Source organism: Diadema setosum, chromosome 5 (genome assembly GCF_964275005.1).
Source record: "Diadema setosum chromosome 5, eeDiaSeto1, whole genome shotgun sequence".
NCBI classification, from domain to species: Eukaryota; Metazoa; Echinodermata; class Echinoidea; order Diadematoida; family Diadematidae; genus Diadema; species Diadema setosum.
In genome coordinates, this window is record NC_092689.1 from 8,178,841 (window position 1) to 8,198,922 (window position 20,082).

General features: G+C 37.7%; 1 protein-coding gene across 1 annotated transcript in view; it reads left to right on the forward strand.

Moving 5' to 3' along the window:
- The first annotated feature begins 6,597 nt into the window (after window positions 1-6,597).
- LOC140229052 (sodium/glucose cotransporter 4-like) overlaps window positions 6,598-20,082 on the forward strand; it is a 63,640-nt gene continuing 50,155 nt past the window's right edge. Inside the window, exon 1 of the mRNA XM_072309313.1 lies at window positions 6,598-6,722. Within this exon, the coding sequence (XP_072165414.1) occupies window positions 6,639-6,722 (84 nt within the window). The 5' untranslated portion in view covers window positions 6,598-6,638. The remainder of the gene's footprint in view (window positions 6,723-20,082) is intronic.

Here is a 20,082-nt window from a genome sequence, read left to right on the forward strand (position 1 = left end):
TTTTTTCTTTACTCTTCCCCAAACCCATTTTTCAGACTTTTTGGCTGTTCATTTGCATTGAAACATTCACTGTGTAATGCATTTCAGACTTTTTTCAGCTGTTTCAGATTTTTTTTTCTGCAAATATTCACACACCCCTGCTTATTAATATGTTTGATAAAATTGAGACCTTAGAAGGAAAAGAAATCAATGACCAAACTTTAAATTGCTTGCAGCCAGTCAGAATCGTATAACTGAGGTTTACCCAGCATTTTGATTGCTACTTTTTTAGTACACTGTATTTTTTTAAAAATATATTCAGCAGCAGAATCCAGCATAGATCTGCCTTGACCTAGATGGGATCTTTTTTTTTTGAAGATGTTACTTTTTTGATGCTCCATTCTAGTTCATGGGATATTATTCAAAGACCATTTCCAGCTGGTGTGTGTTTGTCAGCCATGTAAATCAAAACATGTTTGTTGCTTGGATGTGCTCAGCAAAATACAATTTGCCAGGTGTGTACTTTAACCCCAATTCTTTGTTGAATTTTTCTGTATGTAATATCCCCTTGGCATTCTGTGTGTGACACTACATGATACCTAAAGTCTGCTCAAATAGCTGCTTTGTATCACAAATGGGCATTCACAAGCGTGATCTTTTTTCTTTTCTCCTGTCTCGGCAATGTTTTGTGTAGTGTATTTGTGTAGATGTGAAATTGCATCTGAAGAACCACGGGGGGGGGGGGGGGGGGGGATTTTTTATTTCTCTTCAGCGATTTATCTTTGGCTGTGAATGATATGCCGGCACTCTTTTTCTGTCTATTTTTTGTATGTTTCTTTGTGTGGGGTTTTTTAAATGCGTATCCAAGTGATGAGGAAAAACTTTACATTGTAGTCGCATTCCGAGCAGTTTGTATGTGGTCTGGCCAGGGGTGGATGAGCCTGTTGGATGTGCATTTTTAGGTCCTCCATTTCACTTCAGATGAACTTGATGACAACCCAGCTGATGATTCATGCTGGTCCCACCATTCTTGAGGTTTTTTTTTTTTACATTGTTCATGTTGCCATGACTACATAAGAATGGAGGGCATGTACATGTAGTTCTGCTAGATGACACTTGTATCCTAGGTTTTTTGAAAGCCAATATTTGGAGATTATACTAATTAGAACATTTTCCTCTTGTTATGATATTCTTGTCTGTGCCATTCTTTCCTATGCTTTCTTATCAACTACTAGGATGTGGGAAGTCAAGAAATGAAGTAGCAAGATAAGTTTCAATTGGCACTTTTCTCCTTATTTGTCATTAATCTTTGGAAGGAGAGTATAAAAAGTGCAAAGGCAAGTTCAAATTCTGTACAGTGTACACCCTCTTTGCCTGGTGATGTAGATTTATGGAACATATATTTGATTGCATAAAATCTTCATTTATGAAAGCTAGACATATATCGAATGTATAGATGTAATGAGAGTCATTGCTCTTGTTTTGAATTCATACTTCAGATTTGCTGGTATTCGAAATGTTTATTGGTAACAGAATAGGGTTAAAGAGAGGCAAGATATAGTCACTGTAATTCCAGAGGAGGAGTTCATTCAACAGGCTGTAACATTGTCACTCATGCTCTATCCAATTTCCATGATAAGTTGAAAGATATATCTAGGCAGAATCATAATACACATAGCTGGTTTGTAATGATAGGTTTACATGTGGTACAAAGAAAAGATGCCCAGTCCTTGGTCAAAGGAATTGTTTGAGCGAGTATATCAGGGCTCAACACTATTTTTTCCGCTCTGGAGGCCTGTTTGGGCTTGCCATTTAAAACGTTAGATGTGAAATTTTGGTGGCCAAAAATAAATAGAAACATAGCAATCTGTTATGAATCTTACTTGTCCGATCAGGCCACCAAAAGAGAACCACATTAATGTAGGGCAATTTGTCAATCAGTTGCATAAAAGAGAACCTTTGTGGAAATTTGGTGGCCCGATATCAAGTTATAGTGGCCCCATAGTGTTGATCCCTGGAGTACAATGCATAATACTGTCTGTTATGAACTTCTTGGTAAGTTCAGCCCATACTGGGTTTGTTTTGATGACAAGTGTTGTTGAAAAAAAAAAAAGAGAAAAAGTTAATTCTGCATTGGTACCATTTGACCTTTCAACCCATTGAAGATTACTAGTAGTCCTGAGCGCACTCCAGCAGGTGTGTATTTGAAGTGTGTACTTGTTATAGCATAATTAGTTCGTCTTCAATGGGTTAAGAGGTATTGTTGTTTGCTTCAAATTTAATTTTGACAGGGATCAGATGCAGTTTTGAGCATATGATGGCCAGTTTTGTGCAAAGCATTAGAGGTTGTGTAATGTTATGTATGTTTGGATTGGTGGTATGAGGTGTTGCGTCTTCTGGAAATGAAGCTCCAGAGAAGAAGCTCATCTAATAAGAACTAACGTCATTGGATTGAAAGGCCATGTAATTTGTAGTGGCACCAAACATTGGTGGACGCAGTCAAATTGGCACACATAAGGCACACTGGAATGAAACATAGTTAGCATCAGCTTGCATAACATTTCACATATGACATAAGTTGCTTTTTTTTTGGGGGGGGGGATTCCATGCTGCTGAAGAACAATGTATTTTATTTTGTTTTGATGGAGCATCATGAGGAAATATCTCTGTCTTAGTGCAAATACTCTAATAAGTTGTATTGGGATTTTTTTTTTTAAATTACTGTTTATTGCACAGACATGAGACATGTTGCCAGCAATGCCAAGGGCAGAATTCTACCATCAGACTGGTTACCTGCCCATTGCACTAATTGCTGGATGGACTAAGGTAGACGTGGGCTTTATGTAATATTTTATGTGGTATATTGATGGGTTGTAATATTGAATATTAACTCTAGCTCATCTATCACGCCCATGAGGATGAATATTGTCACTTTTCAGTAGGATTCAAAGAATGACTGTCTTCATTTTGTTCTGTTATATTATGTCATATACTGCCCTGTTCCTCCCCTATTGCCATTCTTCCATAGGAAGTAATGATCCAAGATATATATGTATTGCAAAGTAAGACAGAGTTTAGCATTATGATTTTGGAAGTCTATAGCTTGTATATGGTGTTTTCCATTGCAGCTCTTGCTGGGTTTCTTGACTTGTTTGAATGTACTAGTACCTCCACTGGGTGGAAGTAAAGTCATAGATTATACTGAAAGTTGTAACAGGATTCTTCATTTCTGTGTCTGACTGTATGTATGTGGGTGTGTCTGTTTGTATGAATAGTTACTCATGTTGACCTTAATCTATAAAATATGAAAAAGATTTCTGCATCTACATGCTATGCCCTCTTAACCTGTTGAGGATGATCTGATTTTGCTACAACACGCATTTCCCATAGACACCTGCCCGAGTATACTCGGGACTCGTCCTCAACGGGTTAAAGGGACTGTACAGTACCGGTTGAGGTGGGGATTCAGGTTTATAACATTCCTAAGTGAGATAATGAGAAACCTCTTATGAAATATGGAAGAGCATGTAATTTTAAGAAGGATTCAACGTTTATTTGATGAAAATTGGTTTTGAAATGGCTGAGATATCCCCCCCCCAAAAAAAAAAAATGATAATAATAAAAGGCGACAGGCCATGCCTTTTATTAGGATCTCTTTGTTTCACCTTGTTTTTGGATATCTCAGCCATTTTCAAAACCGATTTTCATCAAATAAACTTTTGATACCCCTTAGAATTGCATGCTCTTTGACATCTCATATAGAGTGGTTTCTGAATATCTGGCAAAACGTTAAAAGCTAAATCCTTACCTCAACCAGAACTGTACAGTACCTTTAATACTCTGTCTGTCTGTCTGTCTATTCCCTCCTCTTCCTCCCTCTTTTAGATCAAAGCACTGTTTTTTATCTCCCAACATTGCATACAGGGTCAAAACCCACATGATCTTCTTCTTACAATATGTAACAAGTCTTTACAATAACTCATTCATTCATTTGTTTTTCTAGTGAAGTGGAGTGTGCCAGAATGCTTCTTATAGGATTAAACCAACTCCTGTATAAGCATGCATGTCAACATGATTATAACTATTACAACTACATCAATCTTGTCAAAATGATTGATAATCTTTAGGAACAAACACACAAAGTTGCTATGATGAATCAATCAAAACAGGAAGCGATTGGCCATATGGTTGGATCGCGCTATAGCTGGCACATTAATTTTAAAAAGACATTGAGAAAAAGAAGAACAAGCAAATCGACATGGCAAATGAGTGAAGATTCAATAATGAAAAATCAGAAGGGATATACAGCTGTACAAAATGTAGAAGTATGAATAAAGATTCCAAGTTCATCTAGATTTTTTGTTTGTTCTTTTTTCACCCTTAATCGGCTTTGCACTACATCGCGTGTTGTAATACGGGGACACCACAGATACCCTATTATATTTCTAACAGTCTCGTATAACAAATGAAATGTGTATTGAATCAGCGCCACTTTTTCAGAATATGTAATATAAGCGTAGAGGATGAAATAGAATGCGTCCTCCATTATACCCGCATGGTATTTTTTCTCCAGTTTTTCTCCAGTAATTTTATTTTTTTTTTTTTCAATCGCAGTACAATCCGTATTGGCTGTAACATTTGAGATTTTCTCATTGATTTCTTAATCTGAAAGGATTAGTGGATACGGCATGGGTTTTATAATAAGCAAAAAATTCTATGATAAATATGGTGATATTACTCTTGTTAATCACAAAATTACCACGAGCATAATTGAGGGCGGCAAGACTTGGGTAAGTTTTAAATAAAATCGGAGAATTACAAGGAATAAACAAGAAATGATGAGTGCGGTATACATGAACTTTTTACCGCGATTTTGCGCCATCATGATCACCCATTGAATTGGTTGCATCAAATTCAAGTGGGATTTGCTCTATTTGCAACATTCATTCGCAGTAATGTCAATGATATTTACGTGCTCGGAAGGCGGCATCTATACAAGCCAAGGGATTAATGTGAACGTTATGATCGATCGATTTTCCCCAGTAATAATTATACCAGAGATAATTAATCTTCATCATCGCATGTTGAGCACAGTGGACTCCCGTTATAACTAAGTCCTCAGGACTAGCAGTTTCATTCGTATATCGAAAATTCGTTATAACCGAACAAATAAACAGTAATTAAAAAAACAACAACAAAAACATAGAGCCGATAATTTTGCGACCTGGATTTTTATTTCGCTGTAACCGGAATTTCGTTTTAACCGTGTTCGTTATAACGGGAGTGCACTGTATAGACCTGCTTACATCTTGCAAGATGATTAACAAAATGCTCTTTACCGTTGCTTGTTGGCTGTATCATGTGCACGGTATCAATAACGATTTTGCGGCATGAATATAGACTATATAGGTTTCATAATGATACCACGACTTATAAGCTTCACGTTACCGTTTTGTGTTAAAAAAAGATGATAAAATGAAACATAAAAGCGTATGTGCATGCTTGCGTGGTGTGTATGTACATGTGTGTGTGTTTGCGGGTGTGTGTGTGTGTGGGGGGGGGGGGTAAATCAGTATTAAAGGAGAATGAAACCCAAGTATTTATACACGTATGTGAATTTATGAAATCCAACCATGTCATTACAAAATACATCGTTAGTGAACCTGCAGCCATCGCTGAATGAGAAGACTACAACCTTTGTGACGTCATGCATGGACAACAATATAGAAAACATAATATTATAAAGAAAATATGCTCACTTTTCTAGCATATTGAAAGAGCACTTACTTATATAATCTCTGTCAGAAAGCAAAGGGGAATAACATTACTATACACGCCAAAATACAAGTCGAGGCTAAAAGACTTGCGCAAAACATAACACAGAAGTAAGCAAGTATACTGGTAGGTATGCTACATCTAAATTACTAGACTAATTATATTTTCTTCATGTAATCTCTCAATCCACAAAGCAAGGAATTGTTTATAATTTTCCATGGAGCTACATGGAGCTCCATGTAATTTTCAAAGGAGACCTGTATAGAAAAGGAAAATGATATTGGGTCCAATTATAATTTTTTTTTGTTTCCTCTTTTTTTTTTACGTACCAATCGAGATAATGGTTCGGGCTGTTATTTCACCTCTTATTAATTATTAAATCATACTGAAATTTTCACTGTTGTGTAGATGGTTTTATCTAGAAAATGAAATGTCTCTTTTTACCAGGGAGGTGAGCACCTCCCTGTTTTACGCACGTGTGTGTGTGTGTGTGTGTGTGTGTGTGCTTTTTTTTTTTTTTTTTGCACGAATTGAGCATAAGGAGGTGGAAGCTCCCAACAACCAAAACAGAACACTTTCCATTGACAGGTGGATACTCAGAAGCATGATGAAAGAAGACTCGACGAATTCAGAAGTACTCAGTATACACCCTTCCCAACCCCCGCGTTGCGCTCCCTTTGTATACGTTGTCCACGTCATGCGAATCCTCGACTGAGCTAGTTGAGTGCGTGGCAAACTACCCAGTAACCTTCCAACGCAAGTGAGCCGCGCCCGCGACACGAGCGACTGAAGCGCTGCGTGGCTAGCAGACGGCGAAGATCTTGCATCAAGCACCAGCGGAAAGTACGAATTAGTGCGTGAGCAGTTCGGAAAGATCCCTCATCATGGACGGAACAGGAAGCTTAGCCGCAGTCGATGTCGGCGTCATCGTCGTATATTTTGTGCTAGTGTTAGCTGTCGGTTTAGGGGTGAGTATGCAGAGAACTATGTTTTCTTTTTCGTTGCAGCTTACCATCGCTCCTCTGCTCCTCCCCTGTCTCGGCACACCTTCCCCGCCTTTCGTCGCGTCTTCCCTCCAGACTGTTCGCCTGAACGAGCGGACATGAGCCGCGGCGGCATGCCCTCAGTCACGTAAACGAGTAGACTAGCACACACACGTAAACACACACGGGCTATCGACAATATTATAATGGTCAAAGAACAATCTAGATGAATGATTGCAGAACCTGATTGCGCGGTACTACGAAGTGTATGCACGTGTTCATGTGTTTGTAAACACGTAGTAATCCCCCCCCCCCCCCCCCCCCTCTCTCTCTCTCTCTCTCGGATGTTCCGGTGTTACACACTTCTTTGCATCGGTCAGGATAATGTTCCAGTTGGATGATTAAAGCGGTGATCCAGCTATCACTGCTTATCAGCACTTAAAAGCTGTAGAAATTGATGATGAAATGAAAGCTAGGACAACACAGCATTCGCCGCGGTCGGTGAAGGGGTAGACAATCAATCATTGCATCGCATTGCATACCACGCAATGTCGTGACAAAATCCATCTATTTCTTTGCGATGATTTTTATGCACGATAGTTTACGCACGCAAGCCTGATTGATGAGAGACTGACGGCGAATAAGAACTTACCAGCGAACGGGTAAATCTACGATGATGAATGGACTCTCCCACCAGGGAGGTGCTATACTAGCACCTCCCTGCCCTGCTCCCACCTCCCTGCTCACAGATCACACAGCCCCTTCCCGCCCCAGAGATAACTAGACTCGGAATTTGTCAAGACTGACAAATTAGGTGATCCGATTTTTTTTTTTTTTTAAAATCAATGATTCGAGTTTTCACCTAAGATTAGGGACATTGGTCGTGTGATGTTTGGATTCTCATTTTGAAAAGGGAGTCAGACCTGCCATCTTGGGTACCGAATTCCGTATACACTATCAAAGATGCAGAATGAAGTATATTTGACCTTTGACCCCACTTTGCACCCCCAAGATGGCATCTGAGCAAAAAGTGGTTATTTTGTGAAATGATTCTTGTAACATGGTCTTTGCGTGTGCAACATATGGGAAAGATAAGACATGTATTCACCAAGATACAGGATGAAACATTTATGACATTTGACCCTAATTTACATACCCAAGATGGTGTCTGATCAAGTAGTTGTTATTTTATGAAATAATGTACGTAACATTAACTAAACATGTGCAAAATATGGGGTTGATAGGGGTTATTTTTCTTGAGTTATTGCAAAGAAAATTGGAAAAAGAAAGAAATATAAAAATACATCGAAGATAATCTTTAATTTCAACCACTTTTTTTGGACGTGATCCCGACATTATATAAAAGAACAAGGGGGACACGTACGATAGCGCAAAGTCTCAGCTACAACATATTAAAATCTGGGAGAAATTCACCGAAGGGTAAGTGAGCTAGTGCTCGATAAAGACAATCATGTCAATTTTCACATCTAGAAAAATTCTCTCCCATAGAGATAACACGTCATAACGAAGATAAAGAAAGAAGTACATAATATTATGACCTTTGACCCCGATCTGCACAGACAAGATGGCATCTGAGGAAAAAGTGGTCATTTTGTGAAATGATCCTTGTAACACGGTCTTTACGTGTGCAAAATATGGGAAAGATAGAACATGTATTCACCAAGATATAGGATGAAACATTTATGACCTTTGACCCTAATTTACATACCCAAGATGGCGTCTGATGAAGTAGTTGTTATTTTATGAAATAATGTACGTAACATGAACTAAACATGTGCAAAATATGGTGGTGATAGAGTATGTCTTTCTTGAGTTATTGCAAAGAAAGTTGGAAAAAGAAAGAAATATGAAAATATATCGAAGATAGGCTTTGATTTAAACCAAGTTTCTGGACGTGATTCCGATACTGTATGAAAAAATGAAGGGCATATTACGATAGCCCAAAGTCTCAGCTACAACATATTAAAATCTTAGAGAAATTCACCGAAGCATAGGTGAGCTAGTGCTCGAAAAAGAAAGTCATGTCAATTTTCATTTCCAGAAAAACTGCACTCCCATTAAGATAACACGTAAACTGGTCAAATTTGACAAGATTACTTTCAATCCAATATTACGAGGTGATGCCGTCATCAAATCAAAATGTTGTTATTATATTAATGAAAGAGCATTTAGTAAGCTGCAACATACTGAAATCTGGGTGAAAATTGGCCAAGGATAAGTGAGATACGCTCGAGTGAACTTGTAATTTGATGACGTCATTTTGAAAATTTGCTCTTTTTATTTTATTAAGAAATTTGATATCTTTTAATCATTTTTCAAGCATCGCCAACCCATGAAATGACATGTACAACTCATCAGCTTTCAGAATATGTAAAGAAAATGGGGGGTCACCGTCCATCCTGACGAGTAAAATCGGATTTAAAATTGGCGGTTTTTTGGCATTGTTGCACTGTATATCGCCATTGACGCGCGCGCGGAATTTCAACTTTGACGGGCCCGTATGACGTCATATTGAGTCGGATTGACTTGAAACTTGGTAGACATATTCCCTGACATTTCAGGCAGGCGATAAGTGTGAAAAAACGGGAAATTTCTATTGCATATGAGCTGTGCGTGCGTATATGCGCGCGCGCGTACGCGTCCGTAAAATTTTTTCAATTTTTCAAAAAATGCTCTAAATGGTCTGAAACGTGTGCAAAAAAAATTTGAGCTCGATCTGAGCATACAAATATTTCAACGCGCGCGTACGCGCGCGTTTTAGAATAAATATGAATTCTGAGAATATGAGTAGAATCCGCTTGACTCAAAATATATGTGACGTAAATTTCATTGAAGAATTCCATTCTATTAATGAGATATGCATGAAAATGTGTTTTCATATAATGACGTCATACTGACGTCACGGTCGACTGATCACTATGATTTTACTTGCGCTGTCGTCTTTTGGACACGATACATATATGGTATAAGTTTGAAATTGATAGGAAGAGGACTTTCTGAGCTAATCGATGCACAACTTTTGGGGAGAAAGAAGAAGAAAAAGAAGAAGAAGAAGAAAGAATCCGTACAAAAACAGAAGGTGATCCGAGAGGATACTCGGATCACCTAATAATAGACTAGTAGGCCTGAGTCTGGGGGTATTATTGCATTCCCATTGTAAAGAAATGTACATTGTGTTATCGTTTTGATATCAGTTTGATACTCCCAATTTGTTATCAATTCAGGGTTTGTGCTTTATTTTTGTGTATGCATGCAGGTGTGTGTATGTGTGTTTCCAAGGTGGGGATAGTGGGTTGGATCTTGCTAATCAGTGATACAGGTGACTTTACTTTGTATAAACCTTTAGTGAAAGCAGAAAAACCTCTTCTTTCCCTTTCTCCTTTCAACTATCCTATCTCTGTGCAAGTCATCCCTCCCTCCTACTAGTATTCTCCTTCCGATGTATATTATAATAATAAAAAAAAAAAAACGGGGGCTGCACGCAAATCAAGCTACGCTTATGCTGTAGCCCCTCTGTAATCATTGTTGTATGTTTTGTTGTACTTTTGCTGTATACATTGTACACAGGCAATGAACAAGAAAATACTTATATATGTTATTATATTTATGTTTGTACATGAATGTGTATAAGTACAATGATGATACAGAAACTAATAAATCAAATCAAATCAAATCTTGGATAAGGGCGCTCCTTGGCTGCATGCTACAATGTATAAATGGCAAGGTCAGAGGGGAGCACCGGCACCCTCCCCCACCCCCACCCCCCCCCCCCCACACACACACACACACTTCCCCGGCACGCCCAGAAATATTCCCGTTGCCTTTGTCTTTATGAGTTTGTCATCTTCATAACATGATATCAAGTATCTATAGAATTTCCATACGAAAAAAGCCCACAAATTTGTATCTAAGCTAAACGCACAATGTGCCTCCGCACAACACACGTGGTGTCATATATAGGCCTACCAGTAAAAGTTACAATTACTATTGTTATCACAGTTATTGTTGTTAGAATATCATTAACATTGTGCAGGTATAGTTAGAAGAAAAAGAAGTGGAAAGACGCAAGACAATACAATAAGCACGCTTCACATCAAGCATTTATTTTCAGGGTTTTTTTTTCTTTGCATTTGAAATCTAGACGAAAAACAAGTGGTATTATACATCAACAATAAAGTATACATAAAATTGTGTTCCTTTTTCGTTTTTTATTTCATATTTTTTCACTGTTTTCGTGAAGATGTTAATTATCTGGCAACCTCGTTATTTATCGACCTCCTCGACAGGCTATTTTTGTTTTCCCTTCGAGATAAATCATCTTTATGAACAATAAAATAACAGCAAATAAATGTCGAGCTAATAGATGCACTTGCTTCCATTAGAACGATTGCCTTGATAGGAAAAGCCCTAAAGGCCCGAATTCACGAAGGTGGTACAAATGAAACCATGGTTTAAACCATGGACAAAATCTATGGAGCTCCAAGTGTCGCATGGAATATTTCGTTACGAAATCTGCCATTTCGTCAATGAAATGATTATTTTGTAACGAAATGACAACGTTTGGTAACTAAATGAACACTTCGTCCACGAAATGATAATTTCGTTAACGAAACGGTCATTTTGTCGACGAAATGACCAATTTCGTAACGAAATATTCCGTGCGACACTTGGCACTCCACAGTTTTTGTCCATGGTTTAAACCATGGTTTCATTTGTACCACCTTCGTGAATTCGGGCCAAAGTGTATCACGTGACTCCCATCAAGCAACGATTAAATTAACCAGCGTGAACACGACGTTTGGAAAATACTCGCTGCGAATAATAATCTAATATTAAAGGGTGGCTTGTCGTTTAGGCCTATTATCACAATGCCATGTTTATCCTGGGTGCTCGTCAACACAATGTTTAAACGATTGGTTTAGATTATTGATTATAATTTTTCTCGATGTTTCTTATTGGTCACAGGATTTCAAATTCTCCTTTTTCAACTGATGACTGATTTTATAGCCAGCGTATGCAACGAGTACATGTGTGATTCTCGTCCAGCCCGTGTTACATGTATTTTTAATAACGCCGGTATCATTGAAGTTATATTTATTATGTAACAATCATTATCATTATTGTTAGGCCTTATGTTATCATTACATTATTATCTTTATTATTCAGTGTAGGTATACAAGAAAAAGAAAACATTGTATTTAATATAGGGCCTATTAGTGACGTCCGAGGTTGAAACAATAGTTTTGATGACTTGCATCCATTGCTAACGTTTCCATCGCTTTTTATCTTGCCTCCTTTGAATCTGATAAGATAAGAAGATTCATGATGATGTTTCACCTTATAGGCCTAAATATTATACGCATTCATTGGAAATTACTCTTGTACTTTTTCGTTTGTTTGTTTGTTTGTTTGTTAAATACCAAGTTCGATTCTAGCACATGTGTTGCGATACAGAACTTTATTCGGAAGACGTTTGTTCAACATGACTTCTGTTCAGCTCCGGCAGCATTCACCCGCACTATAATTTCGGCTAGTTTTCACCCTCATGAATGTTAACAAACTCGAACGGCTTCATTAGCTGAATGAAGTTGGAGTTGCACACGCTTGCGCGGGAACTCAGAGACGCGTATCACCGCCCGTCGGCTCATGGATTATAACCACGGTTAGCACTCGGACTGACCGCATCAGGGCTTACTCGTATTCTCCACAGCTCCATGGAACTGTGCAAGTTTGCAATATTATACGTATTAATTTCATTTTCGATCACTCGACCTTGGGAATCATTTAGTTGTGGCACTACCTCGCGATTGCTCATTTCTTCATCATGGAGGGAAGGGAGAATTTAGCAAAGGCTGACATTGCAGTTATTGTCCTCTACTTCATTGTAGTGTTAGCTGTTGGATTAGGGGTGAGTATATTGCTCAAAGACTCTCGTCTTTGATGTTCGTGAAACGAATAGGCCTACTTGCAGTTGCAATAATTGTATGTGGGTGGAGAGTGTGTGAGCAAACGTAGTAGAAGGCAGCAACTCGTCTGTTTCATTCATAATTACATTATGATTGGTTTGCTTTTCGGTGTGATTTTTATAAACGGATTTAGATTTCATTGCGTACTGGTATTTTATGTGCAAGGCGCGCCAGCAACTTTGATGAAATTTTAAAAGGAAAATACATTTTGTTGACATGATTAGCATTTATTAGCAAGTCAATCTGTGCCAATGTATTTGCTCATTATACTATTTGTTGATATTCATATTTCGTAAGAACTTTTTTTTTTCTCTCCCTCTCTCGTTTTCATTCCCAGGGTGTATTATAATACAAAATGTGAGCTCAGATGTGATTAATTATATCACTTCTCTTTTATAGTTGGACCTTAATGTGTAAACTTTTCCCTTGTTGAAATAAACCATTAAAACTCGTGATTTTTATTTGGTTTTACGAAAGAAGTTGCAATTAGCACAATCTATAAAATATCAGTGGGGTGGATGAAATGAATATACGTTGACCCGATATCTGTTTGATTGGGCATTGTGTTTATAAAATAGCATATTTCAATTCCAGTCATGAGTGCTTTTTGGTTTGTCATACATGTCCGCTTGAAGTCAGTCTCGATTATATCGATTTCATGCATAGTTCTTTTACTTGAAAAGTTTGACCTATCGAGTTCTGCCAAGGTATACAGCTGAGTGTGGTGGGTATAGGGAAAAATGAAATGAGAGGTTCATACGCCACCACCCGTTTTTAGAAGCGACATTGAAGACATTTATATGGTGTTTATGGTGACGGTCATATCCAACCAATATCGCACAGCGGAATATTGTCTATTTATGATGATACAATAACAGTATACCATGGTTGCAATTCAGTATTGTTCAGTGGTCTGATAAAATAATACATATACGCTTAACTTATACTAATGATTTTCGAACTATTTGTGTATCACATTGGTGTACAAAGGGCAGTAAAATAGATGGGGGAAATTATTGAAAAACTACGGTATTATACCATCGTGATGGAGCTACCCACTTTACTGTTTGAAGCTGTAAATTCCTTTTCAAAATACGAGCAAACACTTCATCACCGGAAGCATACAGCTGCTGTACTTCAAATTTTATAGAGAGCGGCTTTTATTTCGGCGTGGATGGATTCGCCTAAAAAACCCGTATCCATCTATACACTTCCTGAGTGAAAAAAGAACATAAAAAATTATACAGTATATAGCGGGACCTTTGCATAAAAACAGATAACAACAAAGCAAAACAGAGTCTCACAAATTTCACAACTGAAATGGATCAAGATGTTTAACTTGCATACGAAACTACTCTGCAAGTAGGACCCTACACAGTTTATATATCTTAAATGTCAATTTGGTTATTATGTGTTTCTTTATCGTTGAATGGTAACTCTTATTACGAGGTCACGTGACTACTCAGATCGCTTACTGCGGACATGACATACTGTGATGTTTGATCTTTCTTGCAGTTATACATGCACTCATACGATAGTTTTGGCAGTGGCGTATCTGGGGGGAGGGGGGGGGGGGGCAAGGGGGGCACGTGCCCCGGGCGCCACTCCTTGGGGGCGCAAAAAAAAAACGAAGAAGAAGAAGGGGAAAAAAGGAAAAAACGAAGAAGAAGAAGAAAAAAAAAGAAAAGAAGAAGAAAAAGAAGAAGAAGAAGAAGAAAAAAAAAACTCGCCCGGAAGGGGGAGGAATGGTGGGGGGGGGGGGCAGAAACCAAATCAAACAAGATAAAAACAAAACATGATGATGACGCGGACAAAATGACAATGTTTATTGTGTTCACACAAAAATTCCATGTTCTGTGAGCTGAAATACAAAAATTTTCGGCTCGCTCGCTGCGCTCGCTCGCCAAAATTTATATAAAAAAGAAGGTAAGAACAAAACGTGATGGTGACAAAATGACAGTGTCTATTGTGTTCACACATGTCATTTTATATTTAGCAGGCAAAATGTTTCACGGAGCAGCGGCTGCAATTTCATTCGTTCTGAAGCGATCGCCAATTGAATCAAAAGAGGGCGTCAACGGTTTCGAACATACGGGGGGGGGGGCGCAAAAAAACAACAACAAATCAAACAAGATAAGAACAAAACGTAATGATGACGCGGAAATATAAAAATTTCGGCTCACTCGCTCGTACTAATTTAGAATATTTTTTCAAGTCCTCAGTTTGTTGGTATAAATCGTTATCTATAAGGTCGTCACTATAATTGTGAGATTCAATGAGCAAAAAAATGACAAGAATTCCATGTTTTGTAAGCTGAAATACAAACATTTTCTGCTCGCTCGCTGCGCTCGCTCGCCAAAATTTATGTAAAAAAAAGATAAGAACAATACGTGATGATGACGAGGACATTTACAAATTTCAGCTCACTCGCGCGCACTAACCTAGAGTATTTTTTAAAGTCCTCAGTTTTTTGGTATAAATCAATATCTATAAGGCTGTCACTATATCTTGATTAGAATTGTAAGAGTTGGTATTATTTTATGTAGTATATATATTATATAGATTTGGTATATAAGAATTCCATATTTTGTAAGCTGAAATACAAAAATTTTCGGCTCGCTCGCTGCGCTCGCTCGCCAAAATCTATCAAAATTCATTACATTTAAATCACCCTCAAAAGATCCCTTTTAAGTGCTTGAAAAAGCATCATGTGGACTTTGTTTAAAGTCCCTACCGGGATGGGGTTGGGGTTGAACACCAGTCTTTTTCAGAAATTAGGGGCGCAATTTTCGTGCTTGCCCCGGGCGCCGTTTTCCCTAGATACGCCACTGAGTTTTGGTGATATAAGATGTTCTGCGTTTGCCTCGTTATCCAAGAGAGTTTAGAAATAAGTCGGTCGAGCCTTTTTTCCCCCAGGGGAGAGTCATGTATGCCTTATCATGATCGAATGACCACATTACATGTAGTCGTTTTTAAGGGGACCGTTTTAAATGGCGCCTCCAGAGTGTCATTAGTGACATAGCAAGGTTTGAATCCACTATCACAAGGCACATTTCATATCCATTCTCATTATTTGATGTCCCGCATTATTGCGTATAATAGGCGATAATGTTAATGGCAAGGTCGTTTGTGATAAAATATTTTAGATTTATCAAGAGGTTTCAGATGGTATGTAAGATTATGTTTATTAGTGCTTTGGGCCCAATAATTATAATCATTATTTTCAATATGCCTTTTAATAGGTTTGTCATGGACGCATCCGTTCTATATGTGAAGCATTTTACCCCCCCCCCCAAAAAAAAAAAAAAAACACAAAAAAAAAACACAAAAAACAACAACAACAACAACAACAAAACACAAATCAAATTAACTTTAATTTCCGCGAAATTGAGTAATTATCGGGATCATTCCGGCAAAATTTACGAATCTATAGAGCACTGTATATTGTCTGTTTATTCGAGCCAACATTATCAGAAGTGTTTAAAAGAAAAATAGAACAAAGCATACATCCGTTACACAGTATATATACCAGACAGACATAATGGGTCTTTTCTCGGTAAACTTTCTTGGTCGTCGTGTGTGTCGTCTTGTGTGTTTGTGTGTGTAATTAAAATTGTAAGAATCATTTGGTAGGATAATCAAATACGAAGATTTGCTTTCGTTGTTAGGCGCCGTGCTGATTGTGCTATATAGTATGAAACAAATCATTCTTGATTGTACAATTAAATTCTTTTATGGATACGTTCTCATATGCAGGGGAATGTGATTTGTATGAAACAATAAATTCGAGGGAGGGAAACATGTTTGCCTATGTCAGTGTCTTTTCGTGATTAATTCATCAGTGCGATTGATTTATAACTGAGTTTTATCGACGCTGAAGAGAGAGACTATTTGCAATATATCGAAAATTAATTTGTTTTTGTTGCTAAATCGTATTTGTATTGTCTTTGTTCATGTTATACCCAGAATGGGTTAATCCATCTTTATTTTGAATGAGATCAATAAAGACCAGGGGGAAAGTAATGTTCGTGTTTGAGCAAACGTTGTGGTGAGCGAATTGACTTTAATAAGAGAACGATTTCCCGTTCGCCAACCTGATCACTTAGGTCTTGCGTGATGAAAATTTTGTCTTGCACTACAGCTGCAGCTCTTTATCTCCTGACACCAGTTAATTGTCGCTGCAAGGTATCTGGACCGAAAAAAAAGAATGAAGAAGCAATCGTAAGTGACATTGACAACCAGGGTTGTGTTACGTGAGTATAATTACCAGCCTATCCAGACCCCAAAAGTGACAGAGCCCACCCCCCTCCCCCCCCCCCCAAAAAAAAATGAAATAAAAAAACACGGAAGAACGATTAAGACCGTAACTCACAAACCACTCGAAACGATTTGAGAATAAGATGAGAAAGGTTCAAGATATCACCAATCATAATTTTTTCTTGAAAGTATGTTGCAACCCAGCAAACTATTTGCAACAGGACCGAAAGATTCTGTTGGATATTTATTTTCAATACCGAGGTTATTTCATTGATTTTCGAAGAATAACAATGTCCATTTAATTCCTCGTACTGATTCATCGAGTGCAATTTTCGCATTCTCTACAGTGAGCACTTACGTACTTTCCCGCCAGTGCGGTTACGGGTGTTACACGGAGGGGTGGTAAACGCTGAATGTAATCGTCGAAGGATGGAAATTTCCGACTCTACAGAACGTCGCAGGTGACGAGGCACCGTTTTATTCGACTCGCCTTGTAACTGCACTTACTCCCTCAACTAAGACCGTGATGCCGACATGTTGTATTCGCGTTTGTTTTGTTTTGTTTGTCTTACTCACTTTAATTCATTCGACTGCTTTGAATATGACACTACCTGATACTACCCTAGAAGTATACCTCGAATCCGGAAGCGCCCATAGTAACGCCCATTAGAAACGAGTAGGCCCCTGGTGTAGGCCTACACAGTTTTGGAGCTGAGATCGGGTTGGCAGAATCATTGAATGCCGCGATATTTCAACAGTTAGAGGTTGTAGAGGTTGTATTCATTGTCATGCTCTTGCGTTTGATAATTGAAGACTTGCTCTAGTGTGTGAAATATGAGCCATAACGTGAAGGCATACTGTGGATCATGAAACATGCTTTCCAATGTGCTCCTTGAGTTTGACTCCTCAAAGTTTGATGTGTAAAAGTCACCGCTTGATTTTTGACAAAATATAAAAGTATGTTCAATACTTTACAAAAGCGTATTTTCTTATGCAATATTCACGGTTGTTACGTGATGTTTTCTCATTACCTGGCCGGAAAATATGCATTTATTATCATAGAAGGACAAAATCTTTTGACATTAATAACTCCGACTTTCAAAAGATTGTTGTCTGCAATAATGCGATGTTTTCGTGGTAATAATGTCACAACGTTCAGTCTGGAAATCAACTTCAGTGTGCACTGTGTCGAGTAGCCACGGACGTTTTAATAGCCTTTTTTTTTTTTTTTTTTTTTTTTTTTGAAAGATAGTGAATTAGAAAGGTCTGTGATGAAGCATAAAGCAATTCTATTTACGTTTATATTAGCATAGCGATGTTATAGGCTACGTAGACTTATCATAACGCAAAGCGTATATATGATAAGTAAAGATTTCAGATTTTACCCAAGCAAGAAATAAAAATGGACAAACAGAATGAGACAATGACGCACCCCCCCCCCCCCCCCGCCCTTCAATGCTGCATGCACTCAATTTATTTTCGTCATTCTGGGTACTCGTTGCGAGAGTGTACACGTTTTGCGTATTCATGCATAATTACTAGCCCTTCAAACATGCTTTCAGTCAATGAAAGAACCAGAGTGGGGTTGAGGGTGAGGATTTGTCAAGAATGCCCCCACGCTGCTGTTAGCACCGACAATGGCCATAGCAAGGTCTTGCCTTTCTCAAGAGAAAGGCTTTTGACGGCATGCATTGCACGCTTCACAAGCGATGGATGTATGGGAATCCTCGGATGAACTAGTTTTAGTAGATCTCTGCAGAATTCAGTGTAAGCCCTATATCGTGTCTCCGTAGTTTCCGCAGCTTCATGCGAAGTTTTGAATACAATATATTCTTGTTTACACAGTGAATAGACAATAGTTTGTCATTGCACCGGGAGACTGAAAGAAAAGAGTATAATCACATTATCTATGAAAAAAATCATGGGATGATGTTAGTTGAATATTCCAAACGTTCGTTATTCCGATTGTTCGTTATTTCCAAATGCACAAATTTCGCATATCTAGATGTTCTTTATATCCGAAAATAATGCAAGGGTCTTTTGCCGGAGCTTTGTTCATTCGATAATAATAATAATAATAATAATAATAATAATAATAATAATAATAATAATAATAATAATAATAATAATAATGATAATAATAATAATAATAATAATAATAATAATAATGATAATGATAACAATAATAATAATAATAATAATAATAATAATAATGATAATGATAACAATAATAATAATAATAATAATAATAATAATAAAAATAGAAAAGCAACAACAACAAAAAGAAAAACGCTCGTTGCTTCGAAGGTTCGTTTCTCCAAGGTTAAAAAAAGCAATTAACAAAACAAACAAACCAAAACACGCAAACAAAAACAGGTCGTGAGCTTTATCTCCTTTCTAATTAACAACCTTTGCGTGGATTTCCAAGCGAACTTTCGAAATAACGAACCTCTCGGAATATCAAATTTACGGAGTAATGAACCGTTAACCGTAATATTGTTATGATATAAGAAGGAAAGAAATGAAATAGCAATGTATTGTCTGAGATTACAGGGAAAAAGTTCAAACGTCAAAATTGTCATTTACCAACTTTACCTGAAAATGTCCTCCTTCAAGCCATAAATGCCAAATACGCAAGGTTCGAATTTGCGCAGTAATGTTATTTGATGGAATGGATAGTATAAATGTGACAATATATCATTCATGCTGAATGGGATAGTGGTCAAAATCAATTGACTCCGTCAATAAAAGAAAGAAGTCAATTAGGGGGCATTAGTATGTTCTCGTGAATCGGATCCATCCCAGTTAAGTAGGATTTTCCCCCTAAAATTTATTGCAATAATTTTAATGCCATGATAATGACATTGCTTTTTTTTCCCCTATGTGTTCAGGGTATACCTCTTCAATTTGCCACTGCACTGCGAAAGAATCCGTCCAGGAATTCCCTCCTAGCTATAACAATTGAACGTTTTCTGTACGTTTTTGAAACATTCCAATTTCGTTATTCGGACGTTTTGTGAAAACGTGTTCAGAACGTCTTTTCATGGAAAGTTTTGGACGTTTCCAAATGTTTCAATTAAAAAAAAACAATAAAAACTTTC